Here is a 21,213-nt window from a genome sequence, read left to right on the forward strand (position 1 = left end):
ATCCAGAGGTTTGAATTTAGAGAGTAATGGAAATGTTAACGGATGTCTCTCTCTCTCTCTCTCTCTCTCTGGAATAAAGCTCACAATGTAAAAGAATAGATCCAAGCGGGCAGCCGTGTTGGTCTGAGGCAATAGAGCAAAGCAGTAGACAAGTTCACCTTTAAGGCCAACTAAGTTTTATTCAGAATGTCAGCTTTTGTGCGCTCTTCAGCAGACTTCATCAGACAAAATGGGAATGGAAGCAGCAACTTTTAATATAAGTGGGCAGTGCAGAATCGTGGGAGTGTTTTTAGCAGATTCAGAGAATCGCAAATAGGGATCTGTGCTTGTTAGTGTTAGGACGAAGCAGGGCTGAAAAGACACTGAAGGGTGATAAAAAGCAGACTGCTGTCGTAGGTGCGGAGTGCCATAAATTTATTTTTATCTGGGATTTATATCCCGCCCTTCCCACCGAGTGGCTCAGGGCGGCTTACAACATATATAAAACTAACATAAAAGTATAAAATTACATTTTAAATTAACATTTCACAATATATAATTAAAATCAAACATTTGTTATAACTATACATCATTAAAACAGCCAGCAGTCGTGGAGCTACACTCTATTCAGCTTCAGATAAAAATTCAGTATACAATATACAGCATTCAGTAGTCGGTATACAGGGCCGTTAGTTGTGGGCCAGCCGGAAGAGGACTGTCTTACAGGCCCTGCGGAATTGGGTGAGATCCCGCAGGGCCCTTACCTCCTCCGGCAGCTGGTTCCACCAAAATGGAGCCATTACAGAGAAGGCCCGGTCTCTTGTGATCTTCAAGCGGGCCTCCTTTGGCCCGGGGACAACCAAAAGATTTTGAGATCCCGATCTCAGTGCTCTCTGGGGAACGTGCGGGGAGAGACGGTCCCTCAGGTAGGCAGGTCCTAGACCAATCTTGGTAACATTCTGGTACCAGTGTTTTTTTAACCCTGTTTTGTCCTAACACTAACAAACACAGATCCCTATTGGTGATTCTTTTAATCTGCTAAATACATTCCCATGATTCCACACTGCCCACTTATGTTAAGAATCGCTGCTTCCATTCCCATTTTGTCTGATGATGTCTGCTGAAGAGCGCACGAAAGCGTCCATTCTGAATAAAACTTAGTTGGTCTTAAAGGTGCCCTTGTCTACTGCTTTGTTCTAATGTTAAAGAATGTGAGTGACCGTTTCTTTTTTCTTTTCTTTTTTTTAACATATGAGTTTATTAAATTCCAAGTTCTACAGAACTTGGTTGAAGGAAGTAGTATCATCAAGATTTCAGGTTTTCACGGCTGGTAACATCATTAGGGTTTGTAGGATCTTTCGGGCTCAAGTGCCATGTTCTACTGGAGAAAGTTTTCCTTCCAGACGTTTCGTTCTCAGCTGCAGAGAACATCCTCAGTGGCGTTGCAGCCGGAGCAGGCGCTCTGACCTTCTTGGCTGCTGTGCATTGAGTGGGGCCAGGGCTGCTGGAGAGCTGCTATTTCTAGGCTGGAGGGGGTGTGGTGAAAGGGCAATAGGTTTGTGGATGTGCCCATTGTTTGGTGGGGCTTCCTGGAAGGGTAGTGACAGAACAAAAGTCACAGAACAACCAGCACATTACACAGAACAATCAGCACAGTCAACAACCATCTTCCTTATCTTCACACCCTCCCGGCAATTAACACAGAACAATGGTCACATTCAACAGCCAGTTTCCTTATCACTACCCTTCCAGGAAGCCCCACAAAACAATGGGCACATCCACAAACCCATTGCCCTTTCATCACACCCCCTCCAGCCTAGAAATAGCAGCTCTCCAGCAGCCCTGGCCCCACTCAATGCACAGCACCCAAGAAGGTCAGAGCGCCTGCTCCGGCTGCAACGCCACTGAGGATGTTCTCCGCAGCTGAGAACGAAACGTCTGGAAGGAAAACTTTCTCCAGTAGAACACGGCACTTGAGCCCGAAAGATTCTACAAACCCTAATGAAGTAGTATGAAGTAGATTATTAATTCCACAAAATTCTACTGTGCATAAAGTACTATAGTACATACAACCTTGTAGCACATATTATTTAGCATTTAAGATAAAGTCCAGTTTGCCAATATAGATCTCCTATTAAGGATAAGTTAATTTATAATTGGGACAGAATTTTTGACTCTTAAGTTAAGAATATTGCCCTGCTTCACCCCAAGCCAACAAAAGGGAATACTTAAATAATAAGAGACAGCATAAGTTAGAAAGAATTATAGGGAGAGAAATTGAAGGTAAGTTGTGTTAATAGGTAAGATGTTTTTAGATTCAGAAGAGCCCCGTGGCGCATAGTGTTAAAGCTGCAGTACTGCAGTCCTAAACTCTGCTCACAACCTGAGTTCGATCCCCGGTGGAAGCTGGGTTTTCAGGTAGCCGGCTCGAGGTCGACTCAGCCTTCCATCCTTCCGAGGTCGGTCAAAGGAGTCCCCAGCTTTCTGGGGGGAAAGCGTAGATGAGTGGGGAAGGCAATGGCAAACCACCCTGTAAAAAGTCTGCCACAAAAACGTTACGAAAGCAACGTCACCCTAGAGTCGGAAACGACTGGTGCTTGCACAGGGGACCTTTCCTCTCTTTTTAGATTCAGTGTATTCCCGAAACGGAAGCCATTTTTCTTCAAAAGATGTGACCTTGGGCAAATGCCGGACAAGGAAAGCTGTGCCGTGATTTGCTCCATAATTAAAATGTCCCAGATTTTTGTAAACCAGACTTGGAGTGATGTTAGGTGTTGGATTTCCATAGAGATGCTATAGCTGTCCTTTTCTGAGCATATATTCCTGGAGGCTTCCAGGCCTGTGAGAACCGGTCCCACCGGGATTTGTGATGCTCAAGGCTTGGTTAAATCTTCATCTCCCCTATCCACAATTCACCGATGCAAGGTGATGCCCGTTCCACCGTCAGCAGGCTACGCTTGGCCCTTGTTTGCGTGACCCAGAGCAGGGACCTGGGAATGTCTGGCCGCAGCACCAGCATCCCGTGTTGTCCCCGGTTAGCCCTGGTTTCGGCAGCTGCCCTGTCCTTTGGAGAAGGTGCTCAGCCGCCCGTTTGTGCCTCCGCAGGTCGTAGCCGCCGGCACCCACTTCGCTTCGCCCTGGAATCCTTTCATCGACTGCGGGAGCGGCGCCAAGTGAGTACTGGCCTGCATGGCCTCGTCAGTAAGCGAGGGCATAAGTCGATTTGGCTGGGAAAGGGGAAGAGAAGGAGGAGGATTGCGTCTGAAAGCCCTCCGCTTTTCGGGATAGAAGGACGGGTGGAATCCCCGTCTGGCTGTATCGGAGGAAGGGAGAAGTGACTCACGGTGGCTCATCTCCCGCCATGAATTTTGTTACTCCCTAAGGTGCCACGGGGCTCTGAAGAAGTGAACTGTGATTCACAAAAGCTCAACTCCCACCACAAATGGTGGTGCTGCTGGACTGTTGCTGGACTGTTACTCTCCTCCCAGGCCAGCCTCCCTGTGGTTAAGTGTGCGGACTCTTATCTGGGAGAACCGGGTTTGATTCCCCACTCCTCCACTTGCAGCTGCTGGAATGGCCTTGAGTCAGCCATAGCTCTCTTATCTGGGAGAACCGGGTTGGATTCCCTATTCCTCCACTTGCACCTGCTGGAATGGCCTTGGTTCAGCCAGAGCTCTCTTATCTGGGAGAACCGGGTTTGATTACCCACTCCTCCACTTGCACCTGCTGGAATGGCCTTGGTTCAGCCAGAGCTCTCTTATCTGGGAGAACCGGGTTTGATTCTCCACTCCTCCACTTGCAGCTGCTGGAATGGCCTTGGGTCAGCCAGAGCTCTCTTATCTGGGAGAACCGGGTTTGATTCCCCACTCCTCCCCTTGCAGCTGCTGGAATGGCCTTGGGTCAGCCAGAGCTCTCTTATCTGGGAGAACCGGGTTTGATTCCCCACTCCTCCACTTGCAGCTGCTGGAATGGCCTTGGGTCAGTCAGAGCTCTCTTATCTGGGAGAACCGGGTTTGATTCCCCACTCTTCCCCTTGCAGCTGCTGGAATGGCCTTGGGTCAGCCAGAGCTCTCTTATCTGGGAGAACCGGGTTTCATTCCCCACTCCTCCACTTGCAGCTGCTGGAATGGCCTTGAGTCAGCCAGAGCTCTCTTATCTGGGAGAACCGGGTTGGATTTCCCACTCCTCCACTTGCAGCTGCTGCAATGGCCTTGGGTCAGCCAGAGCTCTCTTATCTGGGAGAACCGGGTTTGATTCCCCACTTCTCCACTTGCACCTGCTGGAAAGGCCTTGGGTCAGCCAGAGCTCTCTTATCTGGGAGAACCGGGTTTGATTCCCCACTTCTCCACTTGCACCTGCTGGAAAGGCCTTGGGTCAGCCAGAGCTCTCTTATCTGGGAGAACCGGGTTTGATTCCCCACTCCTCCACTTGCACCTGCTGGAAAGGCCTTGGGTCAGCCACAGCTCTCTTATCTGGGAGAACTGGGTTTGATTCCCCACTCCTCCACTTGCAGCTGCTGGAATGGCCTTGGATCGGCCATAGCTCTCGTAGGAGTTGTCCTTGAAAGGGCAGCTGCTGTGAGAGCCCTTTCAGCCCCACCCACCTCACAGGGTGTCTGTTGTGGGGGAGGAAGGGAAAGGAGATTGTGAGCCGCTGTGAGACTCTTCTCCCCCCACAACAGACACCCTGTGGTGTGGGTGGGGCTGAGAGGGCTCTCACAGCAGCTGCCCTTTCAAGGACAACTCTGTGAGAGCTATGGCTGACCCAAGGCCATTCCAGCAGCTGCAAGGGGAGGAGTGGGGAATCAAACCTTGCTGGGGCCGTTCCCCCTCGTTTATTTCCTGCGAGCGGCTGTGCTCACGCTCTGCGGTGGCATCGCCTATCTGTGCAGCAGACGGACAGAGCCAGAGCGGGGAGATGGGCCGTCTTGCCTTCCGTGCGGCTTCCGGTGTAATCGGAGCTGGTTCAGGCCCCCTTGGGTTCAGAGGAAGCACAGAGGAGCCAGAGGTCTAAGTGGCGGTGGATGGGTCACCTGTGCTGATGGGGCGAAACTCGTGGCTGAAACTCGTGACTTGTTCAGGGGACAGCCCCCCCCCGCCCCCCCGCATGTGACATGAAACAGAGGGAGAGAGAAAATCGTCCACTCCCGTGCAACTCGGGATCCTGTTCAGCAGTGTAAACAGGAAATTCTTGGGTTTCGGTGGCCTGGAATTCTGGATAATGTCATCGCCCTGCTGAAAGAAAGGAGTCGTTTGAGCTGCGGCTTTGGGCTGCTTTCTGGGCTCTCCGGCTGGGCCAGAAATAACACTGCAAGCCACCATTAAAGGGTCGCCTTTGTGCGAGAGAGCCCCAGAGTGCCAGACAGGCGAAGGCCCTTAAAACGCTGCTTCACTGATGGCGAACTTCGCAGACAAACGAGTCTCTTTTTTTGCCTCCTCTCTTTCGCTCTCGTCTTTTCTGTCAATTGCTGCCCCGATCTTTGTGTGAGGAGCTCTCGGGGGTCTTTCGAGGAGCAAATGGATTTATTTGTTTACTCTATACCAGGGGTGGCCAGACTTGCTTAACATAAGAGCCACATAGAATAAACATCAGATGTTTGAGAGCCACAAGGAAGGAAGGAAGGAAAGGAGGGGAGGGAGGGAGGAAGGAAGGAAAGGAGGGGAGGGAGGAAGGAGGGAGGGAGGAAGGAAAGGAGGGGAGGGAGGAAGGAAGGAAAGAATGAAGGTAGGGAGGAAGGAAGGAAGGAAGGAAAGGGGGAGGAGGAAGGAAGGGAGGAAAGGAGGGAGGAGGGGAGAGGAAGGAAGGAAGGAAAGGAGGGAGGAGGGGAAGAAGGAAGGAAAGGAGGGAGGGAGGAGGGGAGGAAGGAAGGGAGGAAGGAGGGGAGGGAGGAGGGAAGGAGGGAGGAAGGAAGGAAAGAATGAAGGGAGGGAGGAAGGAAAGAATGAAGGGAGGGGAGGAAGGAAGGAAGAAGGAAGGGAAGGAGGGAGGAAGGGAAGAATGAAGGGAAGGAGGGAGGAAGGAAAGAACGAAGGGAGGGAGGAAGGGAAGAACGAAGGGAAGAAGGGAGGAAGGAAGGGAAGGAAGGAAGAGAAGGAGGAAGGAAAGAGCGAAGGGAGGGAGGGAGGAAGGAAAGAACAAAGGGAGGGAGGGAGGAAGGAAAGAAAGAAGGGAAGGAGGAAGGAAGGAAGGGAAGGAGGAAGGAAGGAAGGAAAGAAAAAAGGGAGGAAGGAAGGAAAGAACGGAGGAAGGAAGGGAGGAAAGAAAGAACGAAGGAAGGAAGGAAGGAAGGAAGGAAGGAAGATAGATGGTGGAGGTGGAAAGAAAGCAACTTTAACTTTAAATGTGTTATCCAGGCTGCCAGCTGGCTTGGCTTGGAGAAGTGATTTAAAGAGAGAAATGTCTTCTCCGGGCTGGCCAGTGGGGGCTTCAAGAGGCACACAATATGTGTGAAAGAGCCACAGTTTGGCCCCCTCTGCTCTGTAGCCTGACTTTCTCATTGGGGCTCGTGAGTCAGCCCTGTCATTGGTCGGAGCGTTGGGCCCCCTGAGCAGGAACGCCTTCCCCTCCCTGTCTTAAAGTACTGAGGAGCATGAGACTGAGGACAGCCCAAAGGGCACGCGTCAGAATGCAGAATCTGCTGCCAGGGGATGCAGCGGTGGCCACAGCCATAGGCAGCTTTCAAAGGGGTTTAGAGAGATTCATGGAGGAGGCCTTTTTCAGTGGCTACTGGCCATGGTAGCCAGAAGGAACCTACAGGCACAGAAGTAGTCAGCCTCTGAATCCCAGCATCAGGAGGCAATATCAGGGGAAGGTCTCAGCTTCTCTGCCCTGTAGTTGGTCTTCCAGAGGAATTGGTTGGCCGCTATGTGAGAGAGGATGTTGGGCAGGATGGGCCATTGGCCTGGTCCAGCAGGGCTTGTCTGATGTTCTTATGAAGACCTCGGCCTCTCTGCCCTGTTGTTGACCCTCCAGAGAAACTGGTTGGCCCCTGTGTGAGACAAGAGGCTGGACTAGATGGACCCTCACTGGTCTGGTCCAGCAGGGTTCCTCTGATGTTCTTATGAAGGCCTCGGCCTCTCTGCCCTGTTGTTGGCCTTCCAGAGGAGCTGGTTGGCCCCTGTGTGAGACAAGAGGCTGGACTAGATGGACCCTCACTGGTCTGGTCCAGCAGGGCTCTTCTGATGTTCTTATGAAGACCTCGGCCTCTCTGCCCTGTTGTTGACCCTCCAGAGAAACTGGTTGGCCAGTGTCTGGCACAGGATGCTGGACAAGATGGACCCTCATTGGTCTGGTTCAGCAGGGTTCCTCTGATGTTCTTATGAAGGCCTCTCTGCCCTGTTCTTGGCCCACTGGAGGAATTGGTTGGCCACTGTGTGAGACAGGATGCTGGACTAGATGGACCCTCACTGGTCTGATCTAGCAGGGCTCTTCTGGTGTTCTCAAGAAGGCCTCAGCCTCTCTGCTCTGTTGTTGGCCCTCCAGAGGAACTGGCTGGCCACTGTGTGAGACAGGAGGCTGGACTAGATGGACCCTCCCTGGTGTGATCCAGCAGGGCTCTTCTGATGTTCTTATGAAGGCCTCAGCCTCTCTGCCCTGCTGTTGGCCCTCCAGAGTAACTGGCTGGCCCACTGTGTGAGACAGGAGGATGGACCCTCCCTGGTCTGATCCAGCAGGGCTCTTCTGATGTCCTTATGATGCCTTGGCCTCTCTGCCCTGTTGGCCCCTGTGTGAGACAGGAGGCTGGACTTGATTAACTATGTCTGTACCTGCTATTGAACTCAGCGTGAGTAGACACCAGGGCTGTTGGAAGGATAACTCTGTTAAGGCCTTAGAAATGAATTGCCCACAAAAAGCATGATTCAGTGATAAGTATTTATTTTTAGCCTCATCACCCATCATTGTTGAGAATCTCAGATCTGTCCAGGGACTTATTTGCTGTGTCACTTCCCCCAAAAGAAGTTATTACTCTCTGGAGCAGGACGCTAGCAGCTTAGCCACACTGTCTTCCCAGTTGCCGTAGAAATCAGCCCTTTTTGATTCCACTACCCAGGTGGCTTTTTTAAAAAAATGCTTTCTTCGTTTTTAATGTTATAAACATTTTATCTAGGGCGCCTCTGGCCAAATTTGGCGATGGCCACGAAGATACTGAGGAGTGAGTTGACAGCTTGTTAATATTTGGCTTTCTCTCTTTCTGCCTCCTGCTTCTTAAAAACAATCCAGGGATTTGCGGTCGTGCTCACGAATGGGAGTATCTGGAAAGCTCTACACGCCTTTGACAAATAGAGAAATGCTAGAACATAAGAGAAGCCATGTTGGATCAGGCCAATGGCCCCTCCAGTCCAACACTCTGTGTCACGTAAGAACATAAGAGAAGCCATGTTGGATCAGGCCAATGGCCCATCCAGTCCAACACTCTGTGTCACACAGTGGCCAAAATATATATATATATATATACACACACACGCACATATATATATACACACTGTGGCTAATAGCCGCTGATGGACCTCTGCTCCATATTTTTATCTAACCCCCTCTTGAAGCTGGCTGTGCTTGTAGCCACCACCACCTCCTGTGGCAGTGAATTCCACTTGTGAAGAAGTACCCGCCTTTTATCCGTTCTAACCTGACTTCTCAGCAATTTCATTGAATGCCCACGAGTTCTTGTATTGTGAGAAAGGGAGAAAAGTACTTCTTTCTCTACCTTCTCCATCCCATGCATAATCTTCTCAACCTCTATCATGTCACCCCGCAGTCGACGTTTCTCCGAGCGTTTTAACCTTTCTTCATAGGGAAAGTGTTCCAACCCTTTAATCATTCTAGTTGCCCTTTTCTGCACCTTTTCCAATGCCATAATATCCTTTTTGAGGTGCGGTGTCCAGAATTGCAAATGAGACCGCAGCATCGATTTATACAGAGGCATTATGATACTGGCTGATTTGTTTTCAATTCCCTTCCTAATCATTCCCAGCATGGCGTTGGCCTTTTTTATTGCAAACGCACACTGTCTTGACATTTGCAGTGAGTTATCTACCATGACCCAAGATCTCTCTCTTGGTCAGTCTCAGCCAGTTCACACCCCATCAACTTGTATTTGTAGCTGGGATTCTTGGCCCCAATGTGCATTACTTTGCACTTGGCCACATTGTACCTCATCTGCCAAGTTGACGCCCACTCACCCAGCCTCAACAGATCCCTTTGGAGTGCTAGAGCTGAGTCCATTGCCACCTTGGATACCAACAAGCTTTTTGGGATATGAACTTTTGTGGCAGGGGAGGAGCTTTTGCGAGTCACAGTTCTGCATATCTTAAGCAGTGAGCAGTGATTCACGAAAGCAACTCCCTTGCCACAAATTTTGTCAGTCCTTAAGGCACTGCTGGGCACTAACTCTTTTCCGCTGCTGCAGACAGAACAACACAGTTCCCCTTATGAATACATGAAGCTGCCTTCTACTGAATCAGACCCTCCTGGGTCCATCAAAGTCAGTCTTGTCTACTCAGACTGGCAGTGGCTCTCCGGGGTCTCAAGCTGAGGTTTTTCACACCTCTTTGCCTGGACCCTTTTTAGTTGGAGAAGCCGGGGATTGAAATGGGGCCTTTTGCTTACCAAGCAGATTCTCCACCACTGAGCCACCGTCCCTCCCTGTGGCTCTCCAGGGTCTCAAGCTGAGTTTTTTCACGCCTACTTGCCTGGGCCCTTTTTTTGTTGGAGATGCCGGGGATTGAACCTGGGACCTTCTGCTTACCAAGCAGATGCTCTACCACTGAGCCACCGTCCCTCCCTAATAAAGTTAAGGTATTGAACATACATGAAGCTTCCTTATACTGACTCAGACACTTGGTGCATCAAAGTCAGTCTTGTCTACTCAGACTGGCAGCGGCTCTCCAGGGTCGCAAGCTGAGGTTTTTCACACCTACTTGCCTGGACCCTTTTTAGTTGGAGATGCCGGGGATTGAACCTGGGACCTTCTGCTTACCAAGCAGATGCTCAACCGCTGAGCCTCCCTCCCTCCCCGTCTTGTGGTTTCCCTTCAGACCTTGCGAGTCTCTAAGGTGGTCCTGAATCTAGCTCTTCTGCTGCAGACCGGCACAGCCGCTCTCTGAAACTCTCTTCCCAGAGAGAAAGGGTTACGATAATGAAGATCGATAGGACTTTTCTGGAAGCTTCTTGGGGGTTGGGGTGGGCTCCTCCTTCCTGCTCGCAACGGGCCCCAGGCACAAAGCGTTCGGGGTGTGTGTGTGGGGGGGAAATGTCAATCAGCGGATGAATCATGTCGCACCATCTGGAATGCCATTAACACGTCCCAGAATTTGTTCTTGAGAATGGCTTTAAAACAAACAGCCATCTGGAGGAACAGTCGTGATCCCCGGAAGGGTAGCAGAGAGATCCCAAGGAAAGATGTGCTTTTAAAATCCTGCACGACCCCCCCCCCTTCCCCCAGTCACTAACCTCGACTGGATGAGCTCTGGCAGTGCACACATGAAGAGCTTTTTAGTGAAGCAGACCCTTGGTTGGCCAACGCCAGTATTGTCTACACCAGGGGCATCAAACTCATTTTTTATAAGGGACAGATCTGACATAAATGAGACCTTAAAATAAACACATGGAATTCACTGCCGCAGGAGGTGGTGGCGGCTGCAAGCATAGCCAGCTTCAAGGGGGGATTGGATGTGCATACGGAGCAGAGGTCCATCAGTGGCTCTTAGCCACAGCGTATTTTTGGAACTCTGTCTGGGGCAGTGATGCTCTGTATTCTTGCTGCTTGGGGGGGGGGCAACAGTGGGAGGGCTTCTAGTGTCCTGGCCCCACTGGTGGACCTCCTGGTGGCACTTGGGGGGTTTTGGCCACAGTGTGACACAGAGTGTTGGACTGGATGGGCCATTGGCCTGATGCAACATGGCTTCTCTTATGTTCTTACGTGACACAGAGTGTAGGACTGGAGGGGCCATTGGCCTGATCCAACATGGCTTCTCTTATGTTCTTATGTGACACAGAGGGTTGGACTGGAGGGGCCACTGGCCTGATCCAACATGGCTTCTCTTATGTTCTTATGTGACTCAGAGTGTTGGACTGGATGGGCCATTGGCCTGATCCAACATGGCTTCTCTTATGTTCTTATGTGACATAGAGGGTTGGACTGGAGGGGCCATTGGCCTGATCCAACATGGCTTCTCTTATGTTCTTATGTGACTCAGAGTGTAGGACTGGAGGGGCCATTGGCCTGATGCAACATGGCTTCTCTTATGTTCTTATGTGACACAGAGTGTAGGACTGGAGGGGCCATTGGCCTGATCCAACATGGCTTCTCTTATGTTCTTATGTGACACAGAGGGTTGGACTGGAGGGGCCACTGGCCTGATCCAACATGGCTTCTCTTATGTTCTTATGTGACTCAGAGTGTTGGACTGGAGGGGCCATTGGCCTGATCCAACATGGCTTCTCTTATGTTCTTATGTGACTCAGAGTGTAGGACTGGAGGGGCCATTGGCCTGATGCAACATGGCTTCTCTTATGTTCTTATGTGACACAGAGTGTAGGACTGGAGGGGCCATTGGCCTGATCCAACATGGCTTCTCTTATGTTCTTATGTGACACAGAGGGTTGGACTGGAGGGGCCACTGGCCTGATCCAACATGGCTTCTCTTATGTTCTTATGTGACTCAGAGTGTTGGACTGGATGGGCCATTGGCCTGATCCAACATGGCTTCTCTTATGTTCTTATGTGACACAGAGGGTTGGACTGGAGGGGCCATTGGCCTGATCCAACATGGCTTCTCTTATGTTCTTATGTGACTCAGAGTGTTGGACTGGATGGGCCATTGGCCTGATGCAACATGGCTTCTCTTATGTTCTTATGTGACACAGAGTGCAGGACTGGAGGGGCCATTGGCCTGATCCAACATGGCTTCTCTTATGTTCTTATGTGACACAGAGGGTTGGACTGGAGGGGCCACTGGCCTGATCCAACATGGCTTCTCTTATGTTCTTATGTGACACAGAGGGTTGGACTGGAGGGGCCACTGGCCTGATCCAACATGGCTTCTCTTATGTTCTTATGTGACTCAGAGTGTTGGACTGGATGGGCCATTGGCCTGATCCAACATGGCTTCTCTTATGTTCTTATGTGACACAGAGGGTTGGACTGGAGGGGCCATTGGCCTGATCCAACAGGGCTTCTCTTATGTTCTTATGTGACACAGAGTATTGGACGGGAGGGGCCACTGGCCTGATCCAACATGGCTTCTCTTATGTTCTTATGTGACTCAGAGTGTTGGACTGGATGGGCCATTGGCCTGATCCAACATGGCTTCTCTTATGTTCTTATGTTCAAAAGATCTGCATGTCTAATCCTACTAATTTTTCCGATCTTCACCCGCCTAACTCTTTCAAATGTTTGTGTTGCAACAAGAGATTCTGAATAAAATAAACCTCTTAGGCTGCCTTTTCAAATGGTGAGAAATAATATGCTAGCTCGAAATAAAGGCTCTCTGTTGATCTCTCTCTCTGTCTTTTCTTGTTTTGCCTCCCAGATCAACACTGAAACGACCAGAACCCCCTCCTCTTCCTCCAAAGGTGAGTCTGTGCCAGGGGTGGGGAAGGTTGGCTCTCCAGATGTTTGTCGCCTACAGCTCCCATCAGCCCAGCCATTGGCTGTGCTGGCTGGGGCTGATGGGAGTTGTAGTCCAAAACCATCTGGAGAGCCAGCGTTCCCCACCCCTGGTCTCTGCAGTTACTTAGAGATGAGCTGGCCAAATTCCCACCCTCCCCCCATCTCCGTTTCAGTGTCTCACTTGCAAAACTTAAGTCCTCTTCATTTTCTCTGGCTACGATTTGTCGAGAAACATGCGTTAGCTATATCCTCCTTAAAAGTCGCCGAGTAAAATCCAAACGAAGCATTTTCATTTACGTGACGAGAGAGTCTTGCGGCAAAAACTTTGTTCTGGTATAACATTTTGTGAGCCAGGCTCTTAATTTATTTGACACGTTACTGTAATTCAGGTTGTTTCCACTCTGAATCGCTTGCTGCCCTGTGTGGCAGAACTGGCCTGCAGGCTCTCTGCCACCCTGCCCCCCACCCCTAGGTTTTTCTCAACGCCTGGAGAGGCTGTCCTTCCACTCTCAGGTACTTCGCCGCCACCTCTTGACCACTGTATGGAATTACCCACTGGGAGGGCCAGGATTCTCAGATTTCCTTCCCGGTTGCGATGCCTTGCCTCTATATCAAATCAAATCAAAAGATGGGAATACAAATCTGGAGCAGAGGTCCATCAGTGGCTATTAGCCACAGCATTTTATTGGAACTGTCTGGGGCAGTGATGCTCTGTATTCTTGGTGCTTGGGGGGGGGGGGGGGGGGCAAAGCGGAAGGGCTTCTAGCCCCACTTGTGAACCTCCTGATGGCACTTAGGGTTTTGGGTTTTTTTGCCACTGTGTGACACAGAGTATTAAATGGGCCATTGGCCTGATCCAACAGGGCTTCTCTTCTGTTCTTATCTAAAAAGTACAATTCATATAAAAAGCCTATGTGTAAGAACAACTCCTTCCGTATTAGTGGTTTCTATGAAAGTATCATTGAGCAGATATCGAGCTGTGCTATATTGGCTTCTAAATCGATCAGAATATAAGGTTAGAAGTTTGTTACGAGACTCTGTGTGTAATTGGCATTTGAGCATGATATGAGAAATTGAGTCAATATCAGTAGTGGGGCAGTGGTGCAATGTCTTTCCTGTGAGGGAATGTTATGAAATCGACCCGACAGCATGTTAAGAGGGGAAGACATTCAGCTGCGCTAATGTGAAGGCTCTACGATGGTCGGGGTGGCTGAGATTATGAAGGTATTGGGCCATTTGGCTATACTGAAATGAGAGGTTAAGGTGAGCTTGTGAATAAATATGAGGCTGAGATGGGCAGAAGTTGTGTAATTCTCAATCAAAACGTCTTTGTCTGCTAGATCACAAAATTGATCTTTCTTCCATTTGGAGGAAGTGGTCAATTGAGAAGCCAGTTTGCTGGATTTTCACTTCTATTGTTGCAAACCAAGGAGAGTTAAATTATTCAGTTTTTAAACGTGAGATTAGAGAATTAGGAGCACTTTTGAAATGAATTTTGAGCCAGTATTTAAAAGTTTAAAAAGCCCTGTGACGCAGAGTGGTAAAGCTGCAGTACTGCAGTCCTAAGCTCTGCTCACGACCTGAGTTCAATCCCAGAAGAAGCTGGGTTCAGGTAGCCGGCTCGAGGTTGACTCATAAGAACATAAGAGAAGCCATGTTGGATCAGGCCAATGGCCCATGCAGTCCAACGCTCGGTGTCACACAGTGGCCAATATATATGTGTGTGTGTATACTGTGGCTAATAGCCACTTATGGAGCTCCGCTCCATATTTTTATCCAATCCCCTCTTAAAGTTGGTAGAAAGCATTATCAAGGACAGAATGAGTAGGCACATTGAGGAAGACTCAGCATGGGTTCTGTAAGGGAAGATCTTGCCTCACTAACCTGTTACATTTCTTTGAGGGGGTGCACAAACATGTGGACAAAGGAGACCCGTTAGATGTTGTTTACCTTGACTTCCAGAAAGCTTTTGATAAAGTTCCTCATCAAAGGCTCCTTAGAAAGCTTGAGAGTCATGGAGTAAAAGGACAGGTCCTCTTGTGGATCAAAAACTGGCTGAGTAATAGGAAGCAGAGAGTGAGTATAAATGGGCAGTCTTCGCAGTGGAGGACGGTAATCAGTGGGGTGCCGCAGGGCTCGGTATTGGGTCCCATGCTCTTTAACTTGTTCATAAATTATTTAGAGTTGGAAGTGAGCAGTGAAGTGGCCAAGTTTGCGGATGACACTAAATTGTTCAGGGTGGTGAGAACCAGAGAGGATTGTGAGGAACTCCAAAGAGACCTGTTGAGGCTGGGTGAGTGGGCGTCAACATGGCAGATGCAGTTCAATGTGGCCAAGTGCAAAGTAATACACATTGGGGCCAAGAATCCCAGCTACAAATACAAGTTGATGGGGTGTGAACTGGCAGAGACTGACCAAGAGAGAGATCTTGGGGTCGTGGTAGATAACTCACTGAAAATGTCAAGACAGTGTGCGTTTGCAATAAAAAAGGCCAATGCCATGCTGGGAATGATTAGGAAGGGAATTGAAAACAAATCAGCCAGTACATAATGCCCCTGTATAAATCGATGGTGCGGTCTCATTTGGAGTACTGTGTGCAGTTCTGGTCGCTGCACGTAAAAAAGGATATTATAGCATTGGAGAAAGTCCAGAAAAGGGCAACTAGAATGATTAAAAGGGTGGAACACTTTCCCTATGAAGAAAGGTTGAAATGCTTGGGACTCTTTCGCTTGGAGAAACGTCGACTGCGGGGTGACATGATAGAGGTTTACAAGATAATGCATGGGATGGAGAAAGTAGAGAAAGAAGTACTTTTCTCCCTTCTCACAATACAAGAACTCGTGGGCATTCGATGAAATTGCTGAGCAGTTCCAAGGGAAGACACAGATTCAGTTTAAACCAGAACTATTTTTATGGAACGTTTATCCCAATAGCTATACAAAGGAGATGAGACACGTAATAGCACATTTTAATACAGCAGCTAGAATCCGACTGGCACAGAAATGGAAACTTCAGGAAATCCCCACTAGACTAGATTTGATGGGGAAAATCTTGGAGTCGGCGGAATCAGACTATTTATCCCAGTTGCTGACTGGGAAGTCCAAGGAAGATGCAAGGAAACATTGGGAGAAGCTATATTTGTGGTTAGATACTTAAGATATTTTGGTGTGGACTTTTATTCTTATCTCGTAAGATGTATACCAAATGCAGAAAGGTAATTCAGTATATCAAAGATTTCAGGTTTTCATGGCTGGCATCATCAATTAGGGTTTGTAGAATCTTTCGGGCTCAAGTGCCGTGTTCTACTGGAGAAAGTTTTCCTTCCAGACGTTTCGTTCTTAGCTGCGGAGAACATCCTCAGTGGCGTTGCAGCCGGAGCAGGCGCTCTGACCTTCTTGGCTGCTGTGCATTGAGTGAGGCCAGGGCTGCTGGAGAGCTGCTACTTCTAGGCTTGAGGGGGTGTGGTGAGAGGGCAATTGGTTTGTGAATGTACCGATTGTTTGGTGGGGCTTCCTGGAAGGGTGGTGATAAGGAAACTGGCTGTAGAATGTGACCATTGTTCTGTGTTGATTGCTGGGAGGGTTGGACGGGGTGTGAAGATAAGGAAGATGGTTGTTGATTGTGCTGATTGTTCTCTGGAATGTGCTGGTTGTTCTGTGACCATCTTCCTTATCTTCCTTGTTCTGTGACCATCTTCCTTATCAATGCACAGTAGCCAAGGAGGTCAGAACGCCTGCTCCGGCTGCAACGCCACTGAGGATGTTCTCCGCAGCTGAGAACGAAACGTCTGGAAGAAACACTTTCTCCAGTAGAACACGGCACTTGAGCCCAAAAGATTCTACAAACCCTAATAATTCAATATAGATAGATAGATAGTCCTAGTGTCGACTTACAATCTGTATATAGATCCAAGCAGGCAGCCGTGTTGGTCTGAAGTAGTAGAACAAAACAGGAGTCAAATTGCACCTTTAAGACCAACTTAGTTTTATTTGGAACGTAAGCTTTCGTGCGCTCTCTAAGCACACTTCATCAGACGAGGAATCCGGTACAGTGAGCAAAGCCACACATAGCTGGTAATCAGCGGCTCAGAATGCAAACTGGTACAAATTTAAGAACCAATGACAGTATAGTAAAATTAACTGGTAGGGCGTGGTTTAGAATGCAAAATGGTAAAAAAAAAAAAAGTAAGATTCAATGACAGAATAGTAAAATTAACAAATTGAGCAAACCTTTGACCTGAGTAGCATGAGCATGCAAAAGCAATAAAACAATAATATGTCAAAATGTGAGAGTGTCTGTTAATGACTATATTGTATTAAGCCTGGGTCAAAAGGAAGGTATTTATATCTCAGAAGATTTCCCATCCAACTAATTTACCTTTTAACATGTAGCATACATGTAGCTTGCCATAGGAGAGAGAAAAATACATTAAAATTAGTGGGAGATGGGTTCTGTATACGGAATGGGATAAACAGCCAATATCCCTGTTTGAGTGTGTCAATACAGCTAAAAGAGAAATACATTGGATAGTGATGTTCTTGTCCACCTAATTTACTTTTTAACGTGTAAACATCATTCTAGTTTGCCGTAGAAAAAAAAGTATACAATGAAATATAATGAAAATGGGTTAAGCGTATGCCATGAGATAAACAATCTGTATAACATTCTAGATGGACTATGAAGATATGGTGTAAAATGAATAATAATACTTTAATGCTATTTCATTTGGAAGGTTTATATCATGCAGAACGGGCTGTAATTGTATTGCTAACGGTACCTTCCGCTTTTCCCCTTTCCCCCTTTTTTTTTTTTGGAAAATCAATAAAACTTTATCTGCCGTCTTAATCTGTCTAACCTTAGCTTTTATACATTTTAAACTGGCTTTTTATTGCTTTTGCTGTTGACTGTTTGACGATGTGACCCGCCCCGAGCCTGTTCTATGGGGAGGGCGGGCTAAAAATCGAATAAAAGAAATCAATAAAATTTAAACTCGCGACACCCGGGGCTTTGAGAGGCCCCGAGCTCCACATCTGGTGGCTCAGATGGAAAACCAGGTATGACGTTTGTGTCTCTCTCTGCCTTTTCTCCTCCAGCCCAGGCTCAGTATTTACCAGGAGGAAAACCTCATGGACGACGAGAAGTCCCAGACGATCAAATACTGCCCCGACGCCCACCACCAAGGCCCCCCGGCGCATCGGAGGCAAAGCATCCCCGTGTGTGGGCCTCAGTTGGAGCCTGCCCCACTGGGCATGACCAGCAGCGTCAGCAGCCCCGGCCTCCTCACAGCCAGATACAGCGACATGGGTAAATGGCCCCCTTTCGTTGCCCGCATGGTCGGTTCTGTACTTTGCACTGCACAAATGGCGCTCTGTGTCAGACGTTGGACCTTCAAAGTAAACGGACCTCCGTTTGTTGCAAAAGTTAAGGCGTTTATTTGGTATCTCAAAGTTCTGATCAGGCAGGTATTGGAACTGATGCCTTCTGTTCCCAGGCATACATTCTTAAACCCTTGCATCAAAGCAATTCTAAACAATAAAGCGTTCTCACACTTCTAGGCCACAAGTAACACCCTCCATGTATCTTATCACCTGCGACTCCTCTTCCCACGGAGGAGCCCTGCTGGTTCTCCTTGAGACCTGTTATCTTCAAAGGACTGTTGCTTTTGTTAGTGCTATGCGAGAGAGTTCCCAGCGGGAATTGGTACCATTTAAAGCTGTTTGATATGCAGAGTCTTTGCTTCATGGTCTTTAAAGAGAATTCAAAATGGAGTTAGTCAGGTCAATAGGCAGGTTACGTATTACATTCAGAATAATATCATAGCAGTGTTCTCCAATGTCTGACACTCTGTGCTCATTAGTGCTCTTCCTCTCTGGCAGCCCTGTAGAGTGCTCAAGGCCCTGGTAAAAACAGGAACAGCCATTGCCAGACGAGAGCCAGTTTGGTGGAGTGGTGAAGCGCGCAGGCTCTTATCTGGGAGAGCCGGGTTTGATTCCCCACTCCTCCGCTTGCAGCTGCTGGAATGGCCTTGGGTCAGCCGTAGCTCTCGCAGGAGTTGTCTTTGAAAAGGCAGCTTCTGTCAGAGCTCTCTCAGCCCCACCCACCTCACAGGGTGTCTGCTGTAGGGGAAGAAGATAAAGGAGATTGTGAGCCGCTCAACTCCTCTGACACATCAGTTTTGTCTGGCCCAGCTGGCAGGCTGTGAGGCAAAATCTGCATAATGAATTTGAACTCAAGTCTTCCAATTTTTAAAATTCTGTAATTTCCTCGTCTCTGCCACCAGTCTGTAGTTCTTCTTGCAAATTTGGTAATGGCCAGCTTATAGCTTGCATTAGCATTTCTTGTGACAGACACACACACACAAACACACTGATTTGAAAACCAGTTTTGTGTAGTGGTTAAGTGTGTGGACTCTTATCTGGGAGAACCGAGTTTGATTTCCCACTCCTCCACTTGCACCTGCTGGAGTGGCCTTGCATCAGCCACAGCTCTCGTAGGAGTTGTCCTTGAAAGGGCAGCTGCCGTGAGAGCCCTCTCAGCCCCACCCTCCTCACAGGGTGTCTGTTGTGGGGAGGAAGGTAAAGGAGATTGTGAGCCACTCTAAGACTCTTTGGAGTGGAGGGCGGGATATAAATCCAATATCTTCATCTACCTCACAGGGTGTCTGTTGTGGGGAAGGAAGGGAAAGGAGATTGTGAGCCGCTCTGAGACTCTGTCCTTGAAAGGGCAGCTGCTGTGAGAGCCTCTCAGCCCCAGCCACCTCACAGGGTGTCTGTTGTGGGGGAGGAAGGGAAAGGAGATTGTAGGCTGCTCTGAGACTGTCCTTGGAAGGGCAGCTGCTGTGAGAGCCCTCTCCAGCCCCACCCACCTCATAGGGTGCCTGTTGTGGGGGAGGAAGGGAAAGGAGATTGTGAGCCGCTCTGAGACTCTTCGGAGTGGAGGGCGGGATATAAATCCAATATCTTCATCTACCTCACAGGGTGTCTGTTGTGGGAAAGAAGGTAAAGGAGATTGTGAGCCGCTCTGAGACTCTGAGATTTAGAGTATAGGGCGGGATATAAATCCAATATCTTAACCCTCTTTTTTCCTCACGGGGTATTTATATGCTTTTGAAATTCGGTTTAGGAAATGGGGACACTGTGCCAAAACTCCCTGAAGAAAATGCCGACGGTTTGGGACACGTGCCACAGTTGCCACGGAAAAAGGAGAAGCGAGATTACCCGGTGAGTGTTTTTGTGCTTCGGTTTTTGAATGTGGCCAAGCCGCAGCACTTCCATCCTTCCTTCGTTTCCTAGAGAGGTCAGGATAAGAGAAGGGAAACTGAACTATCGTCTTGGTGGGCAGAGCACAGCAGAATCCCTGCCTTCCCAGCCTCTGCCGTCCTTCTTTTATAGGGCTTCTATCTTTGGGAATAGCTTCACAGGTTAGCTGTGCTGGTCTGAAGGGGAACTGGTAGATTTGAAACCAGAGGAACTGGTTGGCCACTTTGTGAGAACAGGAGGCTGGACTAGATGGACCCTCACTGGTCTGATCCAGCAGGGCTCTTCTGATGTTCTTATGAAGGCCTCGGCCTCTCTGCCCTGTTGTTGGCCCTCCAGAGGAACTGGTTGGCCACTGTGTGAGGAGGCTGGACTGGATGGACCCTCACTGGTCTGATCTAGCAGGGTTCTTCTGATGTTCTTCTGGAGGCCTCGGCCTCTCTGCTCTGCTGTTGGCCCTTCAGAGGAACTGGCTGCCTACTGTGTGAGGCAGGAGGCTGGACTAGATGGACCCTCACTGGTCTGACCCAGCAGGGCTCTTCTGATGCTCTTCTCAGGGGAAGGCCTCAGCCTCTCTGCCCTGTTGTTGGCCCTCCAGAGGAACTAGTTGGCCACTGTGTGAGACAGGAGGCTGGACTAGATGGACCCTCACTGGTCTGATCCAGCAGGGCTCTTCTGATGTTCTTCTGGAGGCCTCGGCCTCTCTGCCCTGCTGTTGGCCCTCCGGAGGAACTGGCTGGCCACTTTGGGAGACAGGAGGCTGGACTAGATGGACCCTCACTGGTCTGATCCAGCAGGGCTCTTCTGATGTTCTTCTGAAGGCCTCGGCCTCTCTGCCCTGTAGTTGGCCCTCCAGAGGAACTGGTTGGGCACTGTGAGACGGAAGGCTGGACTAGATGGACCCTCACTGGTCTGATCCAGTAGGGCTCTTCTGATGCTCTTCTCAGGGGAAAGCCTCAGCCTCTCTGCCCTGTTGTTGGCCCTCCAGAGGAACTAGTTGGCCACTGTGTGAGACAGGAGGCTGGACTAGATGGACCCTCACTGGTCTGATCCAGCAGGGCTCTTCTGATGTTCTTATGAAGGCCTCGGCCTCTTTGCCCTGTTGTTGGCCCTCCAGAGGAACTGGTTGGCCACTGTGTGAGGAGGCTGGACTGGATGGACCCTCACTGGTCTGATCAAGCAGGGTTCTTCTGATGTTCTTCTGGAGGCCTCGGCCTCTCTGCCCTGCTGTTCGCCCTCCAGAGGAACTGGCTGCCTACTGTGTGAGGCAGGAGGCTGGACTAGATGGACCCTCACTGGTCTGATCCAGCAGGGCTCTTCTGATGTTCTTCTGGAGGCCTCGGCCTCTCTGCCCTGCTGTTGGCCCTC

At 49.3% G+C, this 21,213-nt stretch overlaps 1 protein-coding gene across 1 annotated transcript in view; it reads left to right on the forward strand.

Moving 5' to 3' along the window:
• The window catches only part of MAP4K5 (mitogen-activated protein kinase kinase kinase kinase 5), a 232,454-nt gene that overhangs the window by 147,936 nt on the left and 63,305 nt on the right, over positions 1–21,213 (forward strand). Inside the window, 5 exon segments of the mRNA XM_060261158.1 lie at positions 3,085–3,152; positions 8,087–8,131; positions 12,510–12,552; positions 17,683–17,893; positions 19,712–19,809. Coding sequence (XP_060117141.1) covers positions 3,085–3,152; positions 8,087–8,131; positions 12,510–12,552; positions 17,683–17,893; positions 19,712–19,809 — 465 coding nt within the window.

The sequence above is a fragment of the Heteronotia binoei genome, chromosome 21 (genome assembly GCF_032191835.1).
Source record: "Heteronotia binoei isolate CCM8104 ecotype False Entrance Well chromosome 21, APGP_CSIRO_Hbin_v1, whole genome shotgun sequence".
NCBI classification, from domain to species: Eukaryota; Metazoa; Chordata; class Lepidosauria; order Squamata; family Gekkonidae; genus Heteronotia; species Heteronotia binoei.